Here is a 24,383-nt window from a genome sequence, read left to right as displayed (position 1 = left end):
AAATTCAGGGCTATCGTAATTTGGGCCATAAATATTAATAATAGTAATTCTGTTATCATCAACACTTATGTCAAGTGCTAAAATATTACCCTCATTATCTTTTTTCTCCCTGTGGAGCTTTAGTTCAAAATTATTATTGAAAAAAATAGCTACCCCTCTAGAGTTTGACAAATATGAATTAAACACACATTTATAGCCCCACTGAGTCTCTACACATGATTCTAAGTCAGTTGTAAAATGGGTATCCTGAAAACAAACTATAGAATAATTTTTTGTTTTATAAAAGTTTAGTACATCTTTTCTCTTTGATTGTGTATTTAACCCTTGACAATTGACTGTTGCTATTTTTATCGAACCCATATCGGTGTAAAAATAATGCTAAGTTCATTACATTCATACTGGCCTTCCACACAAACAATCTCACTGAAAAACATAATACAGGAATGAAAAAGTAAACAAATGAAAGAAAAGAGAAAAAAATAAATGAATAGAAAAAAAAAGAAAAAAAACACGTAAAATCTGAAAAATAGACTTTAAATTGACACTAAAGTCAGCCGTGGATCATCCAAACTAGCAGGACTCAAACCGGAAGTTTATGGTGTGACTGTTATTAACAAAGTAAACAATGGCGGAACATTTTTTCCCGAAAAAATCACTTACTAATTTTCTTGATCTTGTCGTCTAGATCATCTGTTATGTCAAATTTCGTTCTTTTTTCGCTTCCCTCGATTTGTGCATAGATGGAACCGTTAAAGTACCATGCAGATTCGATGTCTTCTCGACTTAGAAGTTTACTGATAAGTTCCCCATTTGCTTTTGTCACATCGTCCACCAATTTCAAACCGTTTCCTAGTTTCTTTATATCTGAACGCTTCCTCATGACTCTGGCCTTGGCATCTGAGTTGATCACTTTAACAATAATGGGCCTTGGCTTTCCGTTCTCTCCCGGAATACGATGCGCTGCTATTATTTCGCGATCTTGGAGTTGTACACCTGCGTTCTCCTGAATAAACTCTTTTACAACCATCTGAGTGTTTTCTTTCTCCATCTCCATAACTCCCATGATCTTAAAATTATATTTTCTGGAGTATTGTTCATTTCTGTTGCTCAATCTGAAAGCTTCACCTGCAATTTTTTTGTTCATTTGCACCCTCTGTTTTAATTCTCTGATTTCTTTATTGCTCTCCGCTAATTTCTCGGCTAGTACTTCTGCCCTTGATTCAAGTTTTTCAATATCTCCCGCTGCCTTATCTATTTTCTTTTGAAATTCAACTTTTAATGCCTGGCACTGTTCTTCTACTTCTGCTTTTACACTCTCATCTCTTTCTTTATTGTTTTGTTCTATAATTTTTTTCACAATTGTGGTTACAAGCGTCTCCAACTTATCAGCTTTGACAGTTTTTTTAATTTCAGTTTTTAATTCCACGAGATCTTTTGAAATCTGGGTTAGCTGTTTACTTACGTCTGTCAAAGTGCTTTCCTCTTGATTTTCATTGTTTGATTTTTCATTTTTCTCTCCTTTTTTATTCCCTCGGGTAGATCACTAGGGGTCGACATTCTTACCGTGTAGAGTGACCGTGAACAGTTTTCACAACAGGCACTGGTGCGGGTTTTTTAAATGTACACTTTACTTATATGATCTTCAATACCAAGTCCCAATCACAATCGCATTCACATTCACTTACAATTCACAATATTATTTGCATGGATATATCAGTGAGAAGGTATCACATAATTTCCACATTCAGGAACGGTTTAGAATTAGTATTAATTAAGAGTCCAGCATGTTTTCGACCACTCGCTAAACAGCACGTCTTGCCTGGCCGAGCGCCATTTTTAAAGCCAACCCCTACAGTGCTATCTATTCCTCTTTTGATGGGAATTTAACGTGCATGTAGGCTCGAATGAAGAGTCAGATTGTCTAGAAAGAGCTGGATACAATACAATGTACCCTAATTTAAGACTTTTAATTACGTATAGATAATTAATGTTGAGAACAAGAGTAGCATTAGGGCAGATAATGGCATCGCCTGGATTGGACGGCGCTGTTTTCAAATCCCTTACAAAACTACATCCTATTGTAATGTATGTGGTATTTCAACTAATAAAAAGAGGCCGGGTTAAGGGTTTCAAGAAAAAAAAATTACCAAAAATGGGAGAATAGCTCAGAATCTGACTGAATGAGGGGGGGGGGGGTGTCTTTTTGTTTGGCCTCATAAGGATATTCGTCAAACGCTTACACAGCCTTGGTGCATTGACGTCATTTGATCTAATTATGACGTAATAATCTAGGCTATACATCTGTGTTCGAGATAAATCAATGAGTAAATTGCAAAAAGTAGCACAATTTCTTTGTACTTGCCAGAGACAAGTCAGCATTGTTCAGGTGGGTAAAAATAGCGTTCTTGAATACTTTTTGATGATTTCTATTTAATTACATGAGCTTTCTTTTTTTTCACTCTCTTCATTTACGATAACTCTACCGAAAGAGTTTTCTATATTTACTTTCTTAACCTTTTTTTAAAAAATGAAAATAATTATCGTTCTTTATTCCGGAGAAAGATATTCCTGCCCAGAGTTTAAAAATAGTCTTCCCGGAAATTAAAGAGAAAAGAAAAAAAAGGTGAAGGTCAAGTTGTCTGAAGGTGATCTGAAGCGGTAGGATTCTAATTTCTGCAGTGTTTTGACGAGTATTGCAGCTTGTCAAGGTAAAATACTTTAAGAGGCTGTCCACCAAAAAACCAGGCAATGGGCGGCACATCGCATGTCATGGATTTTGATTATTTTTTGCATGTAGACTTATTAAAGCAAGTGTTTCAACATGACAACATCAAAAAATTTTATAGTGCTCCTCTAGTCCTAGTTTTGGTAAATGCTTAATTTTAAGTGCAAAAAGGTCAACATGAGGGTAAAAAAAAATACTACGTTTTTATTTTGTTTTATATGTAACAGATACTCCAGAGGTGGATGTGCCGATGAATATTATTTATAGAATAGACTTTTATCTTTTATTTTATGAATGAATAAGACTCCAATTTATACTTCTTTAGAAAAAAAATATCTGGTCCAAATTTGAGTTTAACAAGTAAATGTTTAAATTCAGTATCCAATTTTGATTACGTTATAAAACCCAATACAATACAAGGACATATTTCTTTACTTATGCTTTTATGAATACAAAGTACAAACTTTTGGGCCATTCAATAAAATTATTGGGAAAAGGTATTTTGAAAGAAATAAAAGGAGTCAAATTTACTTATTTTTCATAGTTTTCACAAATGAAACCGATCCCGACCGGAATTGTATAAAGAAGAAAATACTAAAATAATAATGTCAAATTTGGCTCTTTTGTTGTAATATGATTAAGAAATTACTTGATTTATTTTTTTAACATATTATATAGGTGACAGGTGCCTTTAGTTTGATAAATTTATTAATTTTGCATTATTTTCGATCGGGATCGGTTTTATTTCAATCGGGATCGGTTTTTCCGTAAATTTTGAAAAATTTCCTAAATTTGGCTCTTCATGTTAATTTCTCAGAAAAAATGCTAGTCTGTTATTTCTTTTCAGTCAGTTTACTGTTTTTAAATGAGTGTAACCATAGATTCAAATGTATGTATTATTTAAATTACCAATGTCTTTTACTTACATGAAGATTACATGTAAAACATCTAATCTGATTGATTTCTTAATCGAAACTAGTGATTTAAAAAAAAAAAAATTTTTGCATGCATTATGCAACAACCAGAGCAGACAACTTTCTAGCTTCATTATTCATCTCATTTCCAAGTAAAATTTCTTTTTTATTTGTCTCAGGAATTAAAGAGTAAATTCTATCAGTAGCGAAATTAAAATTGCCTAAATGCAAGAAATATTTTTATGTGTACAGTCTCTACTTTATCCAAGTTTTTTCTTACCTGTCATCTGTAAAGCCTTTTCATCTTTTACAAAATTTGGTTTTATATAAATAAGAAAATAAGTTCTTTCATGTAAATTATAAGTATTCAAGAGCCGATAAATCGCAAGCAAGAAGCGCGGAAGGGGGGGGGGTGCGGGGTCATGGCATAATTATTTTTAAAAATTGGTTTCATGAACGTGAAAACATTTTAGTATTGGTCAACATAGTCACAGGTTTATACTCCATATTAAATATGAGCGTGTGATTGTTTCAATCGCCGAATAAAAATTAAGAAATAAAATTAAAAAAAAAAATGTTTCACTAAACCACCTTCCGTTATAGTGGCAAATTATAGTCGGGAGTTCAGCAGTAATATTTTTATAACTTATTTTTCAGGGTTTTTTTTTCATTTTTAATCGTACTGTAGATCATTTATTTTGATTTGATTGCATAGATGAATGTATTTAAGTTTTAGTTTTTACATCTACCAACTTCGCTGAATTAAATGTTGCGTAAATCTAAAACATTCATCATTGATTCCCAATTTTATAAGAAATGTTCTGAATCATTATAAACACTTCATTAATTATTTTAACGTATATCCTGGTAAATCAATTTTAAAAAATTAGTTCTCGGTCATGTATAAAATTACTTATCAAAACGTCATCTTGCTGAGACGCCGCCCGTGTACTTTGTAAAATACATTTTGATATTAAAATATTATTTAACATTTAGTATAATGCACTCTGAAGAGTATTTAACAGAAAAAGAGAAATCATTTTAAAAAAAATATTTTTCTTTACACTTTACGCAAAGAATTTACAAACTTGTCTGGAAAACTTGTAACTATTTCATTGTGACGCAATATTATGACGTCACTGATACATCAATGGAAACGTGGATTTAACCTGAATCTTATAGTCAATTTTAATCTAAATATTATGTTTGGAGGCGAAAATGAATTATATTTTGAAAATAAATTATTTATTTTGTGTTTAATAATTTTCTTTAGTGTATCGATTCTAAATATTTCACTAGGATTCCGATTAAAATGTGTTTAGCAGATTTACCGATGCCACGGGAGATAACTCTTGCATCGCAAATTTTCATAAAAACGTCTATATATTTTGCCAGAAAACTTCTATTAAAAGTGTTTTTCCCAATGATTTTATTTGTTTAACAAAAAGATGAAATATTTCAAGATTTATTTCAGTGTGAATTATAGTCCTCTTAAAATTGTATTGGAAATTACAGTTCTTTGTTTCTGACCTACTTTCAATGGTTTATATAGGGGGAGTCAAAAACACAAAACACAAGGATATTTTACTGAATAAGCAATTTTTAAATAAATCTTCAATTACATTATTCCTTTTGGGCTACATTTATATTGTTTTTCATAAAATATCAAATATTCCTCACATTCGATGTGCCGCCTATTAATACAATACTGCCTGGTTTTTCGGTGGACTGCCTCTTAAGAACTCTACTCAGATAGATAGATTTCAGACGGGAAACCCTTGCATTAGACCGCGTTTATGTTAAAAAGATATGGAAACTGGCCTAAACCAGCTAAGCCATTGATCACTAAATGAATGCATGGTTCTGCATATTTTAATTCATTTGAAACGACTTGAAAGAAAGTGCAAAAATTACAATTGAATCAGGCTGCTATTCCTAAGTTTGGATCCTAAGCTTAGGTATAATATAGGGCGCGACATAGAACAATTTTTTGTTTGTGTTTGATTTGAACATCAGTGAACACGCTGAAATTATCTTTCCTCTGAACATGCTGAAAGTATAAATGAGTGCAATGCTTGGGGAGGGGTACCTTGGGTTATTATTGTACTATGGGTTAAAAATTTATTACCGAAACAAGTGCCTGTGATTCAGGGTGGGGGGGGATTTGTGTACCACCAAAATCCCCAGCAGGTCCAGTGTAATGTACTGTAGTGTACTGCTCCTGAGAATCATAATTTTGTCCCATTTGAGCAACAGTCCAGGGGAAGGGGGTGCCAATGGTCTCCCAGCCTATGGTTGGAGTGAAACGGTTCACCGCGGTATCGATTCATCGCAGTATTTTTTCTCGGTTCGATACAAGGTACAAAATCTGTATTTTCGGTTCGTTTTTCTGTTGGGATCGTTATTCAGTCGGATTTGGCATAAGGTATAAACATGCTTCTCAGTATAATTAGTTTAAAAAACATGAATTTTTGTAGACTTACAGTTTGTAAAATATTTTTAGGCCAAAAAAAATAATAGTCTTGTTTCCTGCTACCAGCCTGAAAAAAATAGGGTAGGTAGGTAGGGAAAAATATTTATTTTATTTTTGCCAGTGGTATTTTTTTAATAGAAACTAATACAAAACCAAATAAAACATGTCATATTGGTCAATATTATATTTTTAAAAAATTAGATATTATCACATCTTTACATACAGTTTCATGAACTACCACCTGATTACATTTTTCTTCACTTTTTGAACATGAAATTCCTGAAATTTCCGTTTTTTTTCCAAAACTTAAAAAAAAACTTTAGGGTTGGGTGCAAAAAAATAGGGTAGGTCGGGTAGCAGGAAACAAGACTATTTTTTGTTTTGGCCTTATTAGTCAAATCAATTAAATTGATTTCTTCTATCCATTTTGCACATAAATTATTTGTCTAGATTAAGTAAAAGGAAGCTTAAACAACAGTTGAATTTGTTTCCTTCTGTCAAAATGTATCGTATCAAAAATAACCGAACCGAGGCCAAATTTTACGATATGTATCGAACCGTGAAGAAGGCGTATCGTTTCACCCCTAGCCCTATGGATGTCTTTTCTCTCATCACTGAGTTGACTATAATCTGCTGACACAAATACAGAAAGCATACAGTTAAATTGAAGCTAAAACTGAAGTATTATCTTATTATTAACCTACAGAGGTTCTGATTTGCTAAATAGCTGGAAAATTGTCAGGGACATCTTCATACTGTGATGTCATTTGGTCCTATGTGAGGATTATAATTTATGTGGGCATTTCAGCTGTCCACAGTCGCAGCTACAGAGCTTCAACATGTTGACTTTATCATTGCAAGTTTACAAAACAACATGCAATTACAGAGATTAATCTTTGGCATATTTTCTACCGATATTCAGTATTTTTCCCCAAGGGAATATTTCCCCTAAATATTAAATTTTCCCCTTTTGATGAGTAAAAAAATTCCCACGGCAATGATAGAAAGCTCATTGACAAATATTCTTTTTCCTTTGTAAAAAGTGGAAATTTAAATGAAAAGGTTCAGAAGATGTGAAATATGGTTTTACAATGTACTTTGATATTTTATGCACTCTAAATGGTCATTAAAATGAGGAAATTCAGTTGGGACCCCAAATTGTGCCTGTCCTGCATGACTAAGGGGTCTTGAGTGGCCCCCAGAACCCCAGCTGATTTTCCCAATTTCTCCAGAAAGGGTAGTTTCCCCCAAAACCTAGATTAATCCCTACAATTGTTTATGACAGTTAAAATGTGACATAAAACTATTATCACAATTATACATATTTATGATAATTGTGTGCAAAAGGATATTCCATAATAAATATAAATAAATTTTAGGACAAATATTAATAGGATGTGGGGAAGACAGATGATGTCTTCAAAGATATTATCTAAGAGTTCTGTTCACATGAGTATTGAATAGATCATAATAAGATATTAATATAAGTTTACATGTTTGTTGAAAAAATACACTTGTACAGGAAATAATTTCTCTCTTTTGGAGTTTGTTCATACATGTTGTTATACAAAAAACCTTGAAGGTAAACCACTTAATATAAACAGAAATATTCTCATCTATATATCTTATTTACTTAGTATTATTTTCCTTTCAATTTTTTTTTTTTAAAACTGGTATGGAGATGCCACCATTTGAAGGTGGAGAGCTGCAAATTAAGACCTGACCACTGTATTTAAGGAGGGATCTTTTTTTTTTGCGTCGGCACCTGTTGAAAAATATCTGGTTTTCATGGATACATGTTAGATATTATATCCCAAATCCACATTAAGTATGCCATTACAGGAACACAAATTTCAGTGTAAAAGCTGTGACCCTGCATGTAAATCCAAATGGGAAGAAAGGACATCTAAAATCAGTGACAGTAAAATATAAAAAAAAATAATTTCTTTTTTCCTGTTACAGATGGCACAACACCTTGCAAAGACCCAGGGAAGTGGGGTGAGTGCTCTACAGTATTGATTAATTCGTGATCGTCTAAGTTCTGTACTTGATGCTTTTGTGTTTGAGCTCATGTAGTTTGTGTGAGCTCGATTCTTGTTCTAAATCGTGTTAATTTTGAGATTTTTGCAAATGGTTAAAATTTGGTGCCTCAAGTCTAACATGCTAATTTATTGTCATTAAAATTAAATGGGACTTTCTCGTTGAAAGAAAATGTGTTGTGCTAGCTCAAATAAGAGAAGTTTACTTTGTGTAAACATGAAATACACAACACCTAAAGCACAGGATCGAGTCACAGGATATGACAAAGACTAATTTGCTAAGGAAAAAAAAACATTTCCCTGCCTTTCGGAAGTTTCCTCTGATTTTTTTTTTTTTTTATTAAGTTAACTGACAATATATTCTAATTTTTAAAATTTTTAATACTCATAATGAATTGAAACTTTTTTAAATTTATATACATAATTAAAAAAATAAAGTAAATTTTAAAGAACCCGAACTATATTTAAAAAAAAATATATTTATGTTTATTTGACATATTATATACATACATGTATATATATCCATGCAGAGTTTTTTTTTATATTAGCATTATAGTTGGAGGTACATAAATATGATGAAAACATTCTTATTTTTAGCATTAAACCAGTCAAAATGTGTGTACAGTCACATGCTTTTGACACAGTCAGCATGGTCAGTGCAAATCATATGAATTCATAAAATTTTTAAAATAATTAAATAAATGTACATTTCAGGAAATCCCTGTTATCATAGAGCCAGAGGTTTGAACATTATGTTAAATAGCTTTATAACTTGTGCATATTTAAAATTAAAGGAGACAATCTTCTTTTGTGTTTTATACAAGTCATATGTAGTCTTGACTTGTGCAATATAGATGTTCTGTTTATACATACATGTATATAATGATTTTTTAAGAGATATCATTTTATTATCAGATTACAGTCTTTGCTCTTATCAGTTGAAGATTTTTTTTTTAATTTTGAATTAAAATTATTGAATGCAGATTGGATATAAGCAAAATCAAAATTCCAGTGCTGGGAACTGATTTTAAAAATATAGGTACTGCAGAGTAAATACAAGAAGATTGTCTCTGGACTATCAAATGGCTTAATTTTTTTTTTTTTTTTTTTTTGAATAAGCAACTTTGAATATAAAATTTAAATATAATTTCTAGATTCTCTTGGTCTTTCTGCTTGCAGCAATAAAGTATGTGTGTATGAACTATACACACATTCCATTTCTTATAAAGCTGAATGAAAATTATTCTATTGTTCTAGGACCATCATAAATATATAATATTATGTTTATAATCGAATGAAAATTGAAAATGAACCTTTGCTCATTGACTTTCTTCTTTATTCAATCAATCTTGAACTTTGAATCATGTTATGCCCTGTCATATGTACTTCCAATCAATATTATTGAAAGTTTCCCATTTTACTTGAGTTATTAGTTATAAATTATGTCAATAGCATAGCATTGTGCTAGTTTCGTCATCATCTTTCCTTGGCATTTTAACATCTATATCAGTGTTCCAGACAAAGAGGTTTTTCTTATTTTCTCACAAAATTAATGTAAACTTTATGTATTGAATATTGTAAACAAGGTAAAAATTAAGAAAAGTATGAGTACTCAGTACTTGTACATGTTATCCTCAAGTAAGGTACATGTACTCTAATATAGGCCAGCATTAAATAATGTTTGTTTGCCCTCTTCCTATTTGGGTTGCTAGGTTCATGTAGGTGAGAACATTTTTTAAATAATTCTCAGAAAATTTCAATTTCAATGCTAAATTTCTAAAATATATTTTCAAGAATACAAAAAAAAAAAAATTACCCGGTAATTGCTTTCTGAAGGTTGAACAAAATTTGAGTGGGGTCATTTTTAACCAGTCAGTCAGGAGAGGGCAAAAAAATTATATTTTTTAAGATGGGCTTACTGAACATGCTTATTCAAAAAGTAAACATCTTCATCAATTTTTCACCAATTACAGAAATAAATAATATCATACACTGATCATTGAGGAATAGCTTTTGACTCGAATGCTATCATCCCTGTTTTAACTGGTCAATGGTCATATGATATTATTATGATTCATATTAAATCATAAATGTGTGTATTAATGCACATATTAAGTGACATAGTGACTCATGGGTCATTTTCATATTAATATTTAAAGTTTTCATATCACTTCATGTTAATGTGCCTCTCATTTCAGACCCCTCCTGTCCCCACCCTGATGACCCCTGACCCCCAGGTTTGTCTTTACTGACTGCACCCAGGCATATTTCTATTTTTAACTCCCTGTTTAATTAGTTTTCACATTTACCCAGCAGCTGGCACATATCTAGCTTACTAAAGTGGGAAGCTGGGCTTATCGGAGGTGGATCCAGAAGGGTGGCCATTTGCAAATACTTTATATATTCAATTTTTTTTTTTTGGGGGGGGGATCTGCAATTATAAAGAACTTGTTTAAATTGGAGAGTAGCAGATGGATTTTAAACTGATATTAATTCATAAATTTTGGATTAATAATACATGTATTTGGTTAATAGTACTTAAATTAATTAATAATTAGCATTTAATCATGATATGAATTAGTTACATAAATAAGACAGATCTCTTAATAAAAATCATTTTAACAGATCTGTTAAAAGTACAAAGGGAACATGATTCATTGATTTTTAAGTCCATTTAAAAAAAGCTTGGATCGGCCATCCCTGATATTTTTGCTATTATAATGTTAATATTTCAACCTACTATTTTTCCCATCTTGGTTATAGGTTTCTGTATTTAGGGATCTTAATTGCATGCCTAGAACTATATTTCATCTAAATGAGGGTATACTTTAGTAATGGTGAATAATTGTTTAGTAAAAAAAAAATATAAAGATTGACTAACATCATTATTAACACTTGATCAGTATTAAAATATTAAATTTTTCAATGCATATCACCTATTTAGTTATTCATCATTGGCTTTTAATTATTATCCCTTAAATTCAATCAAGCTTTCATCAATGTCAAATCCATGACAGATAAAAAAAATATTCACGCAAAAAGTATTAATGATTGACTTTCAATTATATTTTGGAAAATAAAGCTGGTAATAATTGGCAATATGCATTTTGCAAAATAGGTAAAACCAAGATTATCTTTTTGATAAACATGTTTATTTTAATGTAATAGTACTTACTTGATAAGGGAAATCCATGTTTTTTTGTTTGTTTTTTTTTCAATAGTAAATGTTGTCCATTTTAAGTACCTGGTCCATCTCTAACACAAAATAAATTTCCACAGTGTAGACCCTAGATCAAGAGACCGATTTTCCCGATAATCATTTACAGGGGTTATATATTAACTTTCCACACTCTTTCCCCGTAAATCCCGGGGATTTGAGTTTGACATGGTTGTCAGGCCATCCTCCAATCAGCTGTGGTTAATTATAGAGTCCTGGAGTAATTGTTGTTATATTAACTGTCAGAACAGATGGAGGTCAATCTCTGTGTTTCTATCTGTTGTCTGTGCCTATCTGATGTATGGCTATCAGAACACACTGTGTGTATTACAGTACATGCAGGCGTTCCACTAAGGTGGTAGAATCCATTAAGTGCAGGGGTACCCAAGGCTAAAAGTGGGTTAAGAGAGGCAAGTTCTTTTTCTCTCTGGTGCCAGGAATCAATTTTATGAAGATCAAGAGGGATTGTCAGAGAAATCATTGATTCCAAGTAAGTTCTAGGTCAACAATTTTCAATGGTGTCAATACTTGAACATTTGGTCAAGATGAAAAAAATTGTCAAATTGTTAGTTCTGATGATCATGCAAGCAAGGTAGGTTCTATGTGCATATATAGATGCATCCTCTGCATGCTTGAACTTACTGCAGTTTTTCCAACTTGTTAGTAAACAAACAGGAAAAGCCATGTGACCAGCTAAAAATATTTAATGACCTTTTCACCTCTCCAGTACACCATAAATCATGTTTTTCCAGGGCATACATGCAAGCAGTGTTTAATGGACCATTTAATAAAACATTTCAATCTGGAAATATCTAAAAATTTAAAACTAGGTAAGTTTTGACCATTGTCCAGTTTTGACCTTGAACTGGATGTACTGTGTGGCCAGTTACACATTACTGAGCAACATAGTTTAGATAACCGAGTTTATATATGGAAGAGATAAATGATATATCAATTTAACCTTGTGTGTGGCCCCCATCCAGTACATAGAGGTGTATTGGGGACCGTAGAAAATGACAAATCATTGCACTATAAGTAGTGTTTGATGTTTACCTTTGGCATAGCACCTGTCAAACTTTATTGGGAGGGAATAAAATAAATCTCAGGTGAGTCAATGAAAAAAGGTGCTGCCCTGCAGGTTTTGTCCTTTTCGGAGGACAATATTGGTCCTGTTGAAGTAATGTACATTGATTTCATGTTAAGCAAAATTTATTGTTGAGATTTATTTTCAAGTGAATTTATAATGTTTGTGTGATAAAATGAAGAGTATTGCTGCTGAATGCAGTGGAAATTTTTTTTTTTTTTTTTTTGAGCTAGCTGTTTGAGAAAATATGAACTTTTGAATTAGCCACCTGAGTCTCAATTATTGGATTTCTCTGGAGTACGTTATCTGAAATTAATTCTTTTAATTGTTTCAGAAGGTAATACTTTTCTCAATCTTTTATTGTGTAATTAAGACTTTAGAAAATAAAAGCTGGAATCTGTTGAGCATTTTTTTGGTCTGATTCTAACTATTTTTGTAGTAGACTCACTAGAGATCAGCTAGCCCATTTGATTGATCTTATGTGTTCTGTACACAATTTTCAATCCTTAATGTCAGGAATGGCATATTGGCAAAATATCCGTTAAAGTGTTTTAAAGCAAGCGTTAGACTCTATAAAACATGAAATGTCAATAGAATGGAAAAGGTCCATAAGACTGCATTAGAGGAGGGGGAAAAAACTTGCATTAGAGCACTTGGCTTTCAGAAATTTCCAGCATTAGAACTAATTGCAGTTTTGTGTCTGGAAATGAATTGCCCCAGAGTGGAAGTCTTAGACTATGATAAACTCAATGGTTCTCTGTATAATGTGAGTAAATTTACAGCTATAAGACTAACTACATTCAAAGGGCATTGTTTAAATTTGTTAAATTTTTGAAATGTCACAATCCTGTCATGTCAGTGCAGAGTTTTGACAGATTTCTAAATCTATTCAGCAGCAAAATTTCATGTATTTGGTTTCAGGGTAACACTGTCAAACAGCTAGTGCATGCATTAACTAATGCTCTCTCTCTCTCTGAAATTTTTTTGTTTCATCATTCATAGCCTTTTCATATACTAATATTGAGGCATGTTTTCATTTTCATTATGTACATGTATATGATACATGTATTAGAAAAAGTCTACATTATGCATCTATATAAATATATATGTAAACTGTACAAAAATAGTCAAGACAGAACTTTTAAATTCGTTGAACTGTCTGCACTGCACTGTAAGTCATCATCTTATTTTTAAAAAATAATAATACAATCACGTTATATTTGCAGCATGTACAAGGTATAGATAGAATCTTTACTTAATTACCATACCTATATATAAAATGGTATGTCAGTTATAACAATTAGCTTGGTTAAATTGTTTTTAATCATTTGGGAGAATGAAAAATTCAGTTATTTTTAATTTTGAACATATTCAATAGTATTTGATAATTTGATAAAGTTAACTTTATAATTAATAGAATTTTGGTTGGGGATCGAGCCATTGTTTTTTTTTTTTTTGAAAGCACTTTCATTACTCACCAAGCAATTGAAATTTAACTCCTTTATCAATAAAATTATAATATATTAATTGTGTGGTATTTTGATCTTTTATTTCAAATTTACATAAAACTTTAACAACCGTATGTACCATGTGTATCTACATATCCACTGATCCCGAATTTCCTTTGTTGTAGTTTAACCTGAATTTGCTCTGTTGTAGTTTATTAGGAACCTGAATTTCCTCTGTTGTAGTTTAACCTGAAGGAGATGGAGATGGAGGGTGGGTATTACCGGCAGTGTCAGCAGCTGGAGGCCGCCGACGCAATGTCTCACCTGGAGCACATGTGTAAACTGGACATCGACTCGGAGCCCCACGAGGTCAGAATGACTGGCATCATTTGTACCATTGGTGAGTCTTCACTGAGGGTGATGATCAGTACAACTACAGTTTTGTAACTAAAGTCATTGACAAGGATATAGTGACATACATTTCTGAATCAGTACATGTACTTATTCTCAAGTTAGATTCTTTTTCAGTGCTTGTCTTGTTGTTTTTAGTACATGTGTAAAATTTTGTGTGTTAAGTTGTATATAAGGAATATCTTGTTGGACCTTATTTAGCAAATTGTTAATGCAGCGTGAAAGTGCGTAAATTTTCTTTTCAAGCTCTGGGTGTCATCTACCGTACAATTTACATTAGATAGAGAATTTTTTATGAGAATGAGTTGTGCAAGACTTAAATTTTTCTCTTAACTTTTCTATGTTTTATAACCTGGTTCTGAGTGGTTATTTCTGTGACAGGGCCTGCTTGCCGTGAAGTCAGTATGCTGCAGAAAATGATCATCGAGGGCATGAACATTGCACGACTAAACTTCTCCCATGGCACTCACGAGGTACTGTTCTTAGCATTTTAGTTTCCATTGATCAGAGGACAGCCTTCATATACCAGAAGAAGTTTTAAAATTGAAAGATTTCAGAAATTTAGGTCCTGAAAATTGTCTATAAAATCTTCAAATATGTCATATATGGTTTTGTTTTAGTTGTAAAGCATTATTTTTGATCATATTTGTATCTTTGCTATAAAGACAATAAGTTTATCCCAGATAATAAGATTTTCACAAGGGCTTAAATTTTATGCAGTTTTGACTATACACTTTATTTCTTTTGTAAACCATTCAATGTTAGTTTTTTGTGAAATCTTGCAGTACCATGCTGGCACAATAAAGAACATCCGAGAGGCAAAGAACGGCTTTAGTTCTCCCCGACCTGTGGCCATTGCCCTGGATACCAAGGGGCCGGAGATCAGAACCGGGCTGTTAGAAGGGGTAAGTTGTTAGAATTCCTAGTCAAAAACTGTGTTAGTGTCACCTTAGCTTTAGTGTGTTAGGGTCAAATTTTGATATCCTGTCTCCTGAGCTTAACAGGACTGTATATTTAAGATGTGAAGCATGCTTTTACTGAAAATGCTTAAAATGAATCAAGTTACAAACCTATTTTGAAGCCAAAGTTAATGAAAATTATGTGCATTAAATATAGTTACTTCATTATAAGCATGTTCTCTATAAGTTTTACTTTGTAAAAATATAGTGTAATAAGTTATAAGTTGGATAAGTTATACCTTATAACTAATACAGGTGTACATGTTTCCAAAGATCCTGCTCTTACCAAACTATAAGGAGAAAAAAAATGGATATCTTTTACAGTCAAATCTCTTTGTCTCAAACTCAGTGGGACTGATGAAATCTTTGAGTTATCCAAGTATTTAAGATACAAAGAGTAAATCAATTTTTAGGATAGGTAGTTGGGACTTCCAAATCACTTCATCATATTTATGGAATTCAAGATATCAGATACCAGATGCAGACATTTACAGTTACTGTGATTTTTTTTACATGATGTAGGGGGCCTCTGCTGAGATCACTCTGAATGCTGGGGACAAAATAAAGATCACGACGGACGATAAATACAAAGAGAAGTGTAGTAAGGACGTGCTGTGGGTGGACTATAAAAATATCACCAAGGTCATGTCAGTCGGAGACAGAATGTACATAGACGATGGTCTCATCTCCGTTATAGTCAAGGAAATGGGTAAGTTTACGTAAAGCTGTAAATCACAAAACTACATGTCTACATAATTATAGTCATGTCGATCAGAGACAGACATAGTGTTCATAAGCGACATGCTCATTTCTGTCAATTTCGCGGATATTGGTAGGATTACCTAAACCTGTAAATCTCAAAGTTTACATAAACTTGTCCAAAAAAAAAATTTATTGAAAAAGTGCAGATACCAACTGAGGTTTATGATTATGTAATTAAGCATGAGAGTAAGAGAACATAAACAAGTGTATATACATGCATGTCTTTCATATGTATGGTCAAGGCTTATTTTGGCACTAATTGCTTAAAAAAGAAGGTTTTTATAGAAACGAAATATACAGTTTTCAAAATAATGATGATAATGAGACCTTGGCAATAAGATGAAGATGATTTTCACCATACTTGTATATATTTGATCTTACCTAAAGGTGCTGACTATCTGAACTGTCTGGTGGAGAATGGGGGAGACCTGGGGAGTAAGAAGGGCTGTAACCTCCCCGGGGTCGCGGTGGACCTCCCAGCAGTGTCAGAGAAAGACAAGGAGGATCTACTGTTTGGAGTCGAACAGGGGGTAAGTCCAGGGGGGGGGGACAAGTGACTAGGGAATATGTGGCCAGGGGGTGCGGGTGGGGGGTGGGGGGGGTTGAACAAGGGGTCAGTCCTGGGGGACAAGTCACTGGGGAACATTGACTGTTGTGGGTTGGGTGAGGGATTGTAGGAGTATTTTGAGGGGGAAGCCATAGGGTAATAATGCAGTGTCAGAGAAAGACAAGGAGGATCTACTGTTTGAAGTAGAACAGGGGGTAAGTCCTGGGGAATAATGCAAGGGGAGGGGGGATGTGAGGGGATCTTAGGAGTATTTTGAGGGGAAAGCTGTAGGTTAATACTTTTAGTTAGCATATGTTTAAGAGGAAACAGAAGTGAACAAAGAAGTATAGGGGTAAATAAATGGGGCACATCTCAAGAGGGAATTGTTGGAAAACTTCTCAAAGACAGGAAAAGGCTGGTTCAAGGTGGGGGATATTTTGAGGGAGAATTAACAGGAATACTTAAGAAGGTGAAAAACAGAGAGACGGTTAAACGGTTGGAGTCATAACAAAATATTTTAATTGAGAATTGTATAGTTTCAGCTGCAGTAGTTAGATTATGATGTTGCAAGTTGGGGGGGGGGGTAATCAAATCACAGGGAAGAAAGTCAAACCTCATTATCTTGAGCTGGATAGGACATAGATATTTGGGAGTTTGGAATGTAGAGGTTAAAATTTACAGAGAAAAATTATTATGAACCTCCATCTTACTTAAACATATTGATGGTAATCAACATGGATAAGTTCAAGAAGATATCTATAGTTGAACTGTAATATCTGTTTCCCAATACACAGGCTTGGTATATGTTGTAGGTAGACATTGTGTTTGCTTCCTTCATCAGAAGTGGACAACACATCAAGGACATCAGGAAGGTCTTGGGAGAGAAGGGCAAGAATATCAGAATCATCGCCAAGATCGAGAACCATGAAGGGGTCAAAAGGTCAGTCAGAGGCTTAATTACTGTGTTAATTAAGTGAATTACAGTTGCTGCATGCAGCAGATCACTGACTTAAAACGTATGTTTGGCTGTGCATTATTTTTTGGCGCTTTTGGCGGAGAGAAGCTTCTACTAATTCAAGTACATCGCTAAATGTTTTGCACCTATATACATGAATAAGAACATTAAGAAATGTGATAATTAACTCAAATCTGTGCTAACTTGTTCAAAAATCAATTTCCGGCAAATATCGTACATGCTACAACAAATTCAAAATTCAGGTGAAGTGCTTTTCATTCCCCATTAGCATTATAATCAAACTGGAAAAAAAATATAGAAACAAAGTACATTAATTTTTTGGGGTCCTAGGTTCTTGCATGGGAATATGCAGTAATATGATTTTAGAGAAAGTACAGTACACTGCTTTCCTCAGCGCATTGAAAACACATATTATAAATGAACCGTAATTCACACTTTTAAGATGATGAAGCCTTTGTCTTGATTTCAGTTCCCTATTACATGTACATTTTGATTTTATTTTAGATTTGATGAAATTCTACAGGAATCTAATGGTATAATGGTGGCCAGAGGAGACCTGGGGATAGAAATCCCTCCCGAGAAAGTCTTCCTGGCTCAGAAGATGATGATTGGTCGATGTAACAGGGCGGGAAAACCTGTCATTTGTGCTACACAGGTTTGTGGATTCTGCGGAGACAAAATTGAGTCAACATTGTCAAATTAAAATTAGAGAGCTCACGATAATGATCACTGATTTCCAGTGAGTTGTCTTTCTTTGTACATGAAACTATATAGCAATACAATAATCAAATTTCCCACATGTGTATTTTCTTGGTAAAAAAGTTGTTTTTATGGAAGTTATGATTTGTTGAAATAAACATAACATCTGGCCCATGTAGATATGTATCTGTAGAGAAAAAGTTGAAATAAGAAGTTTTTTTTCTGTAAAAGAAAAAGTTTAGGTTTTCAGGAACTTTTCCCTTATGTGAAATTTAGAATGTCCTATACATGTACTTGTAAATGAAGTTATGTCAATGTAATGTGTAGATGTTGGAGTCAATGGTGAAGAAACCCCGCCCAACGAGGGCGGAGTCCAGTGATGTAGCCAATGCCGTGTTAGACGGGGCCGACTGTGTCATGTTGTCAGGGGAGACAGCCAAGGGAGACTACCCACTAGAAGCTGTCAAAATGATGCAGAAGGTTTGTGCCTTTTCTAAAATTTTGTTAAGTATTGAATGATCATTATCCAGTTACTTTCTATGACATGCTTTTTCACAAGAAAGTCATAAGGCATAAGACAGACAAAATGATTATGAAATCTGGTAATTGTTTAATGCAAACATTTTTGTGAAAATAAACAAAAATATCCAAAATTGATCTAAAATATATATTTTTTTAATTGTGAAAAAAATACAGATATTTCCGCTTGTTGAAATAATAATGAAGTAGATAAATTCATGCATAAAAAGGAAAAAACTTTCATTCCTTGTAGTTTTAAAAAGAAAAAAAATTATGAAATTGGATGTAATGAAATGAATTTATTTCAAAAACTTGTCTCCAGACTTGTGTGTTACTGAATAAACTTACAGATATAAAACAGATCACCAACACTTCATGAGAATACAGTAGTAAATTTATTTTGTCTCCAGTATTTCTTTGTGTTGTATTACTGAGTAATTTTACTGTTTCAGATCTGTAGGGAGGCGGAGTCAGCTGTTTTCCATCATCAGCTGTTTGAGGAGTTACGTAAGGAGACCCCCACCCCCACAGACGCCACCCACACTGTTGCCATAGCAGCAGTAGAGGCCTCCTTCAAATGTATGGCAGCTGCTATTATTGTGATCACAACATCAGGAAGGTACAGTACAGTTCTAAAGACTGTATCATCTTTGGTATAAGTATGAAATTATCAGGAAGGTACAGTACGGTTCTAAAGTCTGTATCATCTGTGGCATAAGTATGAAATATGGCATGCTTTGAGCTCTCTTCTTGGACATATAGAACAAACAGTGTCTGTATCCATTTTGAAATATTTGCATCCTCCTGTATTCTGTGTCATGTCAAAAGAAATTGGGCTTATCTTTATTCTAAGATTTATATCGTCTGAAAAGTTGAATGTATTGACACACCTCTGTATCCTGTTAGATCCGCCCACGTGATCTCTGTTTCTTTATTGTGTGAATGTTAATTGTATTGACACACCTCTTTATGCTCTTCACTGATAGCCTATAAACCTAATCTAAGTTTTATATTTTCAGAGTGTTAAATGTATTGACCCACCTCTTTATTCTGTTAGATCCGCCCACGTGATCTCAGTTCTTTATTGTCTAATTGTTACATGTATTGACACACCTCTTTATTCTTTTAGATCCGCTCACCTGATCTCTGCCTACAGACCCCGGTGTCCCATTCTGGCCATCACACGGATAGAACAGACAGCCAGACAGTGTCATCTTTTCAGGGGGATCTTCCCCATCCATTATGTGGGTAAGTACTCGTGTAGAGTCAGGGAGAAGGGGGGGTCTGTTGTGTGTCATGTGGGTAAGTACTGAAGGGGGTGGGGGTTGGTTACGTAATATATACCGTATAACAGGTATTTTTTATGTGCTGCTAATTTTTACTAATTTCTACGAGTTTTATAAATCTGTAAAATTTAAATGCGTAAAATTTCACAGAAGTAAAAACACCTTGCCTAAATTTTGAGCATCGTATTATGAGAGTATTTCAATGCTATCATTGCCATTAAGCTAAGTACCTGGAGGCTATAGAATTAGTACTGACACTTGTTGGTATTTTGGGGAACTTTTTAATTGATTATCAATTAGGATCAAACAAGTGAATCTTAATTAATGCACAAATTATACAAACATCGTCAATTACCTGGTTCCTCTAACAGAACGCATAATTTCTGATAATGGCTTAAATATTACAGACTGGAGTCTTCAAATTATACCTGTTATTCAAGAGTTTTACCTTTTTTTCTTTTTATTTGCTTCCAGTAAAAGCTTCGACATTTTAATGCATCGTAATCCGTGTCACCTGTAATTCTGTCAACTCAATCATGTTGCTTGAGTTGTCTCTCTTTGTTTTCATTAAAATGAAGACGGGCACGTGGTGCGCAACAATAATGATGCGTGAACATGTGTATTAATTGACAAAGGAATAAATTCAGGGCATGTGATATATAAAGGTATTTAAATAAATAAACATATCTTCATTTAATGAATCGACACTCGTTATCACAGGAACAATTTTGTTTTTATTTTACATCGGGTTGTCCACACATTTAAAACACGTATATGTATGTCAACGCATTCAAAACGCTTAAACATTGATCTGGAACTTCACCTCTGACGATTTTAATTTTTACAGACATGCTCAATTCGTAAAAATTTAATGCGTAAAAAATAAAATCACCCTATTTCAACAGAAATCCGTTAAAATTCACAGCAGTAAAAATTACCCGTTATACAGTATATATATATACTCTGAAATAACTAATTTTCATGGTGGTTTAGTTTTTGTGGTTTTCTAGGTTTGGAGAGACCTAGAATTTATGTCCACCATGAAATATAATGTTAACAGATAATTCAACTCAACAATTCTTTATCCACAACATCAAATCCCCATGAACCCATATTTTTAGGTCACCTGAGTAAACTCAGGTGACCTATTGCTATCTGTTGTTGTCCGTCGTCGTGCGTCGTGCACCGTGCGTTAACATTTGAACATTTTCAGCTTCTTCTCTGCAACCACTCAACCAATTTCAACCAATTTTGGCACATAGCATCTACGGGTGAAGGGGAACAAAAATTGTGAATTTCATGTTCCCTGCCCCCCTGGGGCCTGAGGGGTGGGGCCAAAACCACTAAAATTAGTGCAATCTTTAAAAATCTTCTTCTTTACTCCTGGACATCAAGCAGGCAAACTGTTGGCATGAATGTAATGAGCATTGAGTCCTCTACCAAAATTGTGAAATTCATGGCCCCAGGGTAAGGGGTTCTTGTGCTAGGGCGGGGCTATATAGATTATATAGTGAAAATACATTATTTCTTTGAAAATCTTCTTCTCTGCTCTTGGGTATTAAGTAAACTAAGTAAGTACATACTTATGTTGAGCAAGAGTGCCTCTTTCAAAATTGTGAATTTTATGGCCCCAGGGTCAGGGGTTCTGGTGTTAGGGTGGGGCTCTATTGATTATATAGTGAAAATGCATTTATTCTTTGAAAATCTTCTTCTCTGCTTCAGGGTATCAAATAAACTAACTAAGCACATAGTTATGATGAGCAAGAGTGCCTCTTTCAAAATTGTGATATTTATGGCCCCAGGGTCAGGGGTTCTGGTATTAGGGCGGGGCTCTATGGATTATATAGTGAAAATACATTATTTTTTGAAAATCTTCTTCTCTGGGTATTGAATAAACTAACTAAGTACATAGTTATGATGAGCAAGAGTGCCTCTTCTAAAATTGTGAATTTTATGGCTCCAGGGTCAGGGGTTCTGGTGTTAGGGCGGGGCTCTATTGATTATATAGTGAAAATGCATTTATTCTTATTTACAAGATACTCAGGTGATCTATAAGGCCTGTGGGCCTCTTGTTTTCTCAAACCACGATAATTTGAACCCATGAAAATTTGTGATTTTAAAGTATGCACGTAGTCTATGTTTGTAGTGTAGATGTTGTATTTATACATTCCTGTAGTAGTACATCTGTGTTCTTTAGTGCAGTCTGCATGCATGCATTTTTTCCCGCTATATTTTAACATGATCATGAATCGCTATTTGTCTTCACCTTTTGCTCTATAGATATATAATGCTATGTTCATAGTGTATGCTTATACCATGATATGCTTTATACATATCTTATGCTTGCTCCTGTATGCTTAACCTATGCTTTTCTCCCTTGCCTGCTTTATATGTACCCCATCATGCTTTTGTGCTGTATATAAGGAGCCCCGCGTGGAGCTTTGGACGGATGACATGGACAAGAGAATCTACAAAGCTATGGCACTCGGCCGGAAACGAAACTTCATCAAAAAGGGGGATTTCATCATTATAGTGACAGGATGGAAATCAGGGTCAGGGTACACTAATACCCTGAGGATCATTAATGCCCCCGAGACAGATGAGGGGCCCATACTAGGGGTTCCCGTCATTAAAGACTATAATGACTAACTATAGAATTCTGTACTTATATTGTGGCCCCATGTCCCTTAAAAGGGGTATTGTAAAGTTGATTTTGAAAATTGTGAGTAGGAGAATAAAGAGATAAGATATAGAATTCAGGAAAGGATTGTTAGAAAAATTAAGCACTTTGAGTTTCATGCAGAAACAGTTCAATGAATTTCAAACTCCACTTTAATTTGTTATTTAGGATCACCCTATATGTTATCTGTTAAAATATAATTTATTGCATTTTGTCTGTGATTTTCATGTTTACCCAAAAGTATATACGTCATAATAAATGATGAAAAAATACCCAATAAATACTGTTGTTTACTTATCCAAAAATTATTCCTGTCTTTGAACATGATGAATGATGTAAAAATTATTTTTTTTTTAAAGATTATCTGAAATATAAAACTTACAAATGATAAATATTCCATTTTATTTAAAGATGTTTACACTAACAACACCATTTTATTTTTCTGTAGTTTTCCTGGGAATGTTGCTTGCATCATCACATCTAACCATGTTTGTGATTGTTGCTCACTTTTCTTTTTGCATGATTCTGATATTTCATGATGTAAACATAAAGTGAAAGGTTTATCTACCAAGGATTTTCTTTACTAAACTATCAAATTCCATCATTGTATTAGTAAACAGATGTATTGTAGTTCTGACAAAATCACAATTTATGGGTATTTAGAGTACAGTAAAGCACTCTTGCAGCCAAGTGCAATTTTGATTTGTTATAAATGAAATTTGTCATATCTGTTAAGTTCACACTACTGAAAGTCGAGCATCCATGTGAATTCATTATAAGTGCATCTGTTATAACCCTGCTTTACTGTTTAAGGTCACCTTGATATGAAAAATAATGTACATTACACGTGAATTTAAATGTAATCCCCCCCTCTTTTGTTATATTTTTATTACAGGTACATTGTTGATACTATTCACTGTATTGATTGTTCTTTAGTCACCAAACTCATTGTTACATTGTTTACTATTTATGACACTTTAATATTCATTATGGTTTGTATGAGGAAGGGAATTTGTTTTAATTACTGTCACAGTTCACTTTCAGATTCTAACTGATAAGGCCATCCTTAAAAAATTTTTGTTTGCCCTCTCCCAACCGTCTGCCTAAAATTGCTCAAAACCCTCAGGAAACAATTTTTTTTCTTTCGTTTTATTCCTGTATATTCTGTTCTCTTAACATGCTTCTTAAAATTTTCTGCAAAATTTTTCCCCACCTACCTACCAACCCAACTTTTTTTACCCTGAGTCAAGAAAGGGCAAGTAAACAATATTTTAAACATGGCCTTATCTTGAATTGTTTAATAGTTTACAAAGAAATGAAGTAAAGCATTCATGTTCAAGTTTTCCATTTACAGTGATTTACTTGATAAAAAAATGTTTTTTTGTTTCAAATTATTTCAAATTTTCAAGTAATATACAGAATTGTTCCACAGTTCTAATGTTATAAATAGTAAGCTTTAGCAAATTTGTTTTTAACCCTTTGTGTGCGGGAACCCAATATATTGGGTCTGACGTCACAAACGCTACCGTGCGGGAACCCAATATGTTGGGTCTGAGTCTGGAATTAGCGCTTCGTCACATAAAACGTAGTATAAAACGTATAAATGACTTGTGAATTATTAAGAATCTATCAATGTGTATTAAA

At 33.4% G+C, this 24,383-nt stretch overlaps 1 protein-coding gene across 1 annotated transcript; it reads left to right on the top strand.

Annotated features, from left to right (window-relative positions):
- Positions 1-2,299: 2,299 nt before the first annotated feature.
- Positions 2,300-23,088, top strand: LOC134275648 (pyruvate kinase PKM-like). Its single transcript, XM_062757912.1, has 14 exons — positions 2,300-2,386; positions 8,075-8,110; positions 10,350-10,388; positions 14,144-14,300; positions 14,693-14,784; positions 15,097-15,216; positions 15,793-15,979; positions 16,420-16,562; positions 17,392-17,519; positions 18,060-18,210; positions 18,582-18,734; positions 19,226-19,392; positions 19,903-20,059; positions 22,484-23,088. Exons 1-14 carry the CDS (start codon positions 2,321-2,323, stop codon positions 22,706-22,708), a joined length of 1,821 nt encoding a protein of 606 aa, XP_062613896.1. The 5' UTR covers positions 2,300-2,320; the 3' UTR covers positions 22,709-23,088.
- Positions 23,089-24,383: the final 1,295 nt, after the last annotated feature.

This window comes from Saccostrea cucullata, unplaced genomic scaffold (genome assembly GCF_032062105.1).
Source record: "Saccostrea cucullata isolate Sc308-1 unplaced genomic scaffold, CSIRO_AGI_Scuc_v1 ctg7333, whole genome shotgun sequence".
In the NCBI taxonomy this organism is placed as follows: Eukaryota; Metazoa; Mollusca; class Bivalvia; order Ostreida; family Ostreidae; genus Saccostrea; species Saccostrea cuccullata.
This window is presented reverse-complemented; position numbering and strand designations above follow the sequence as displayed.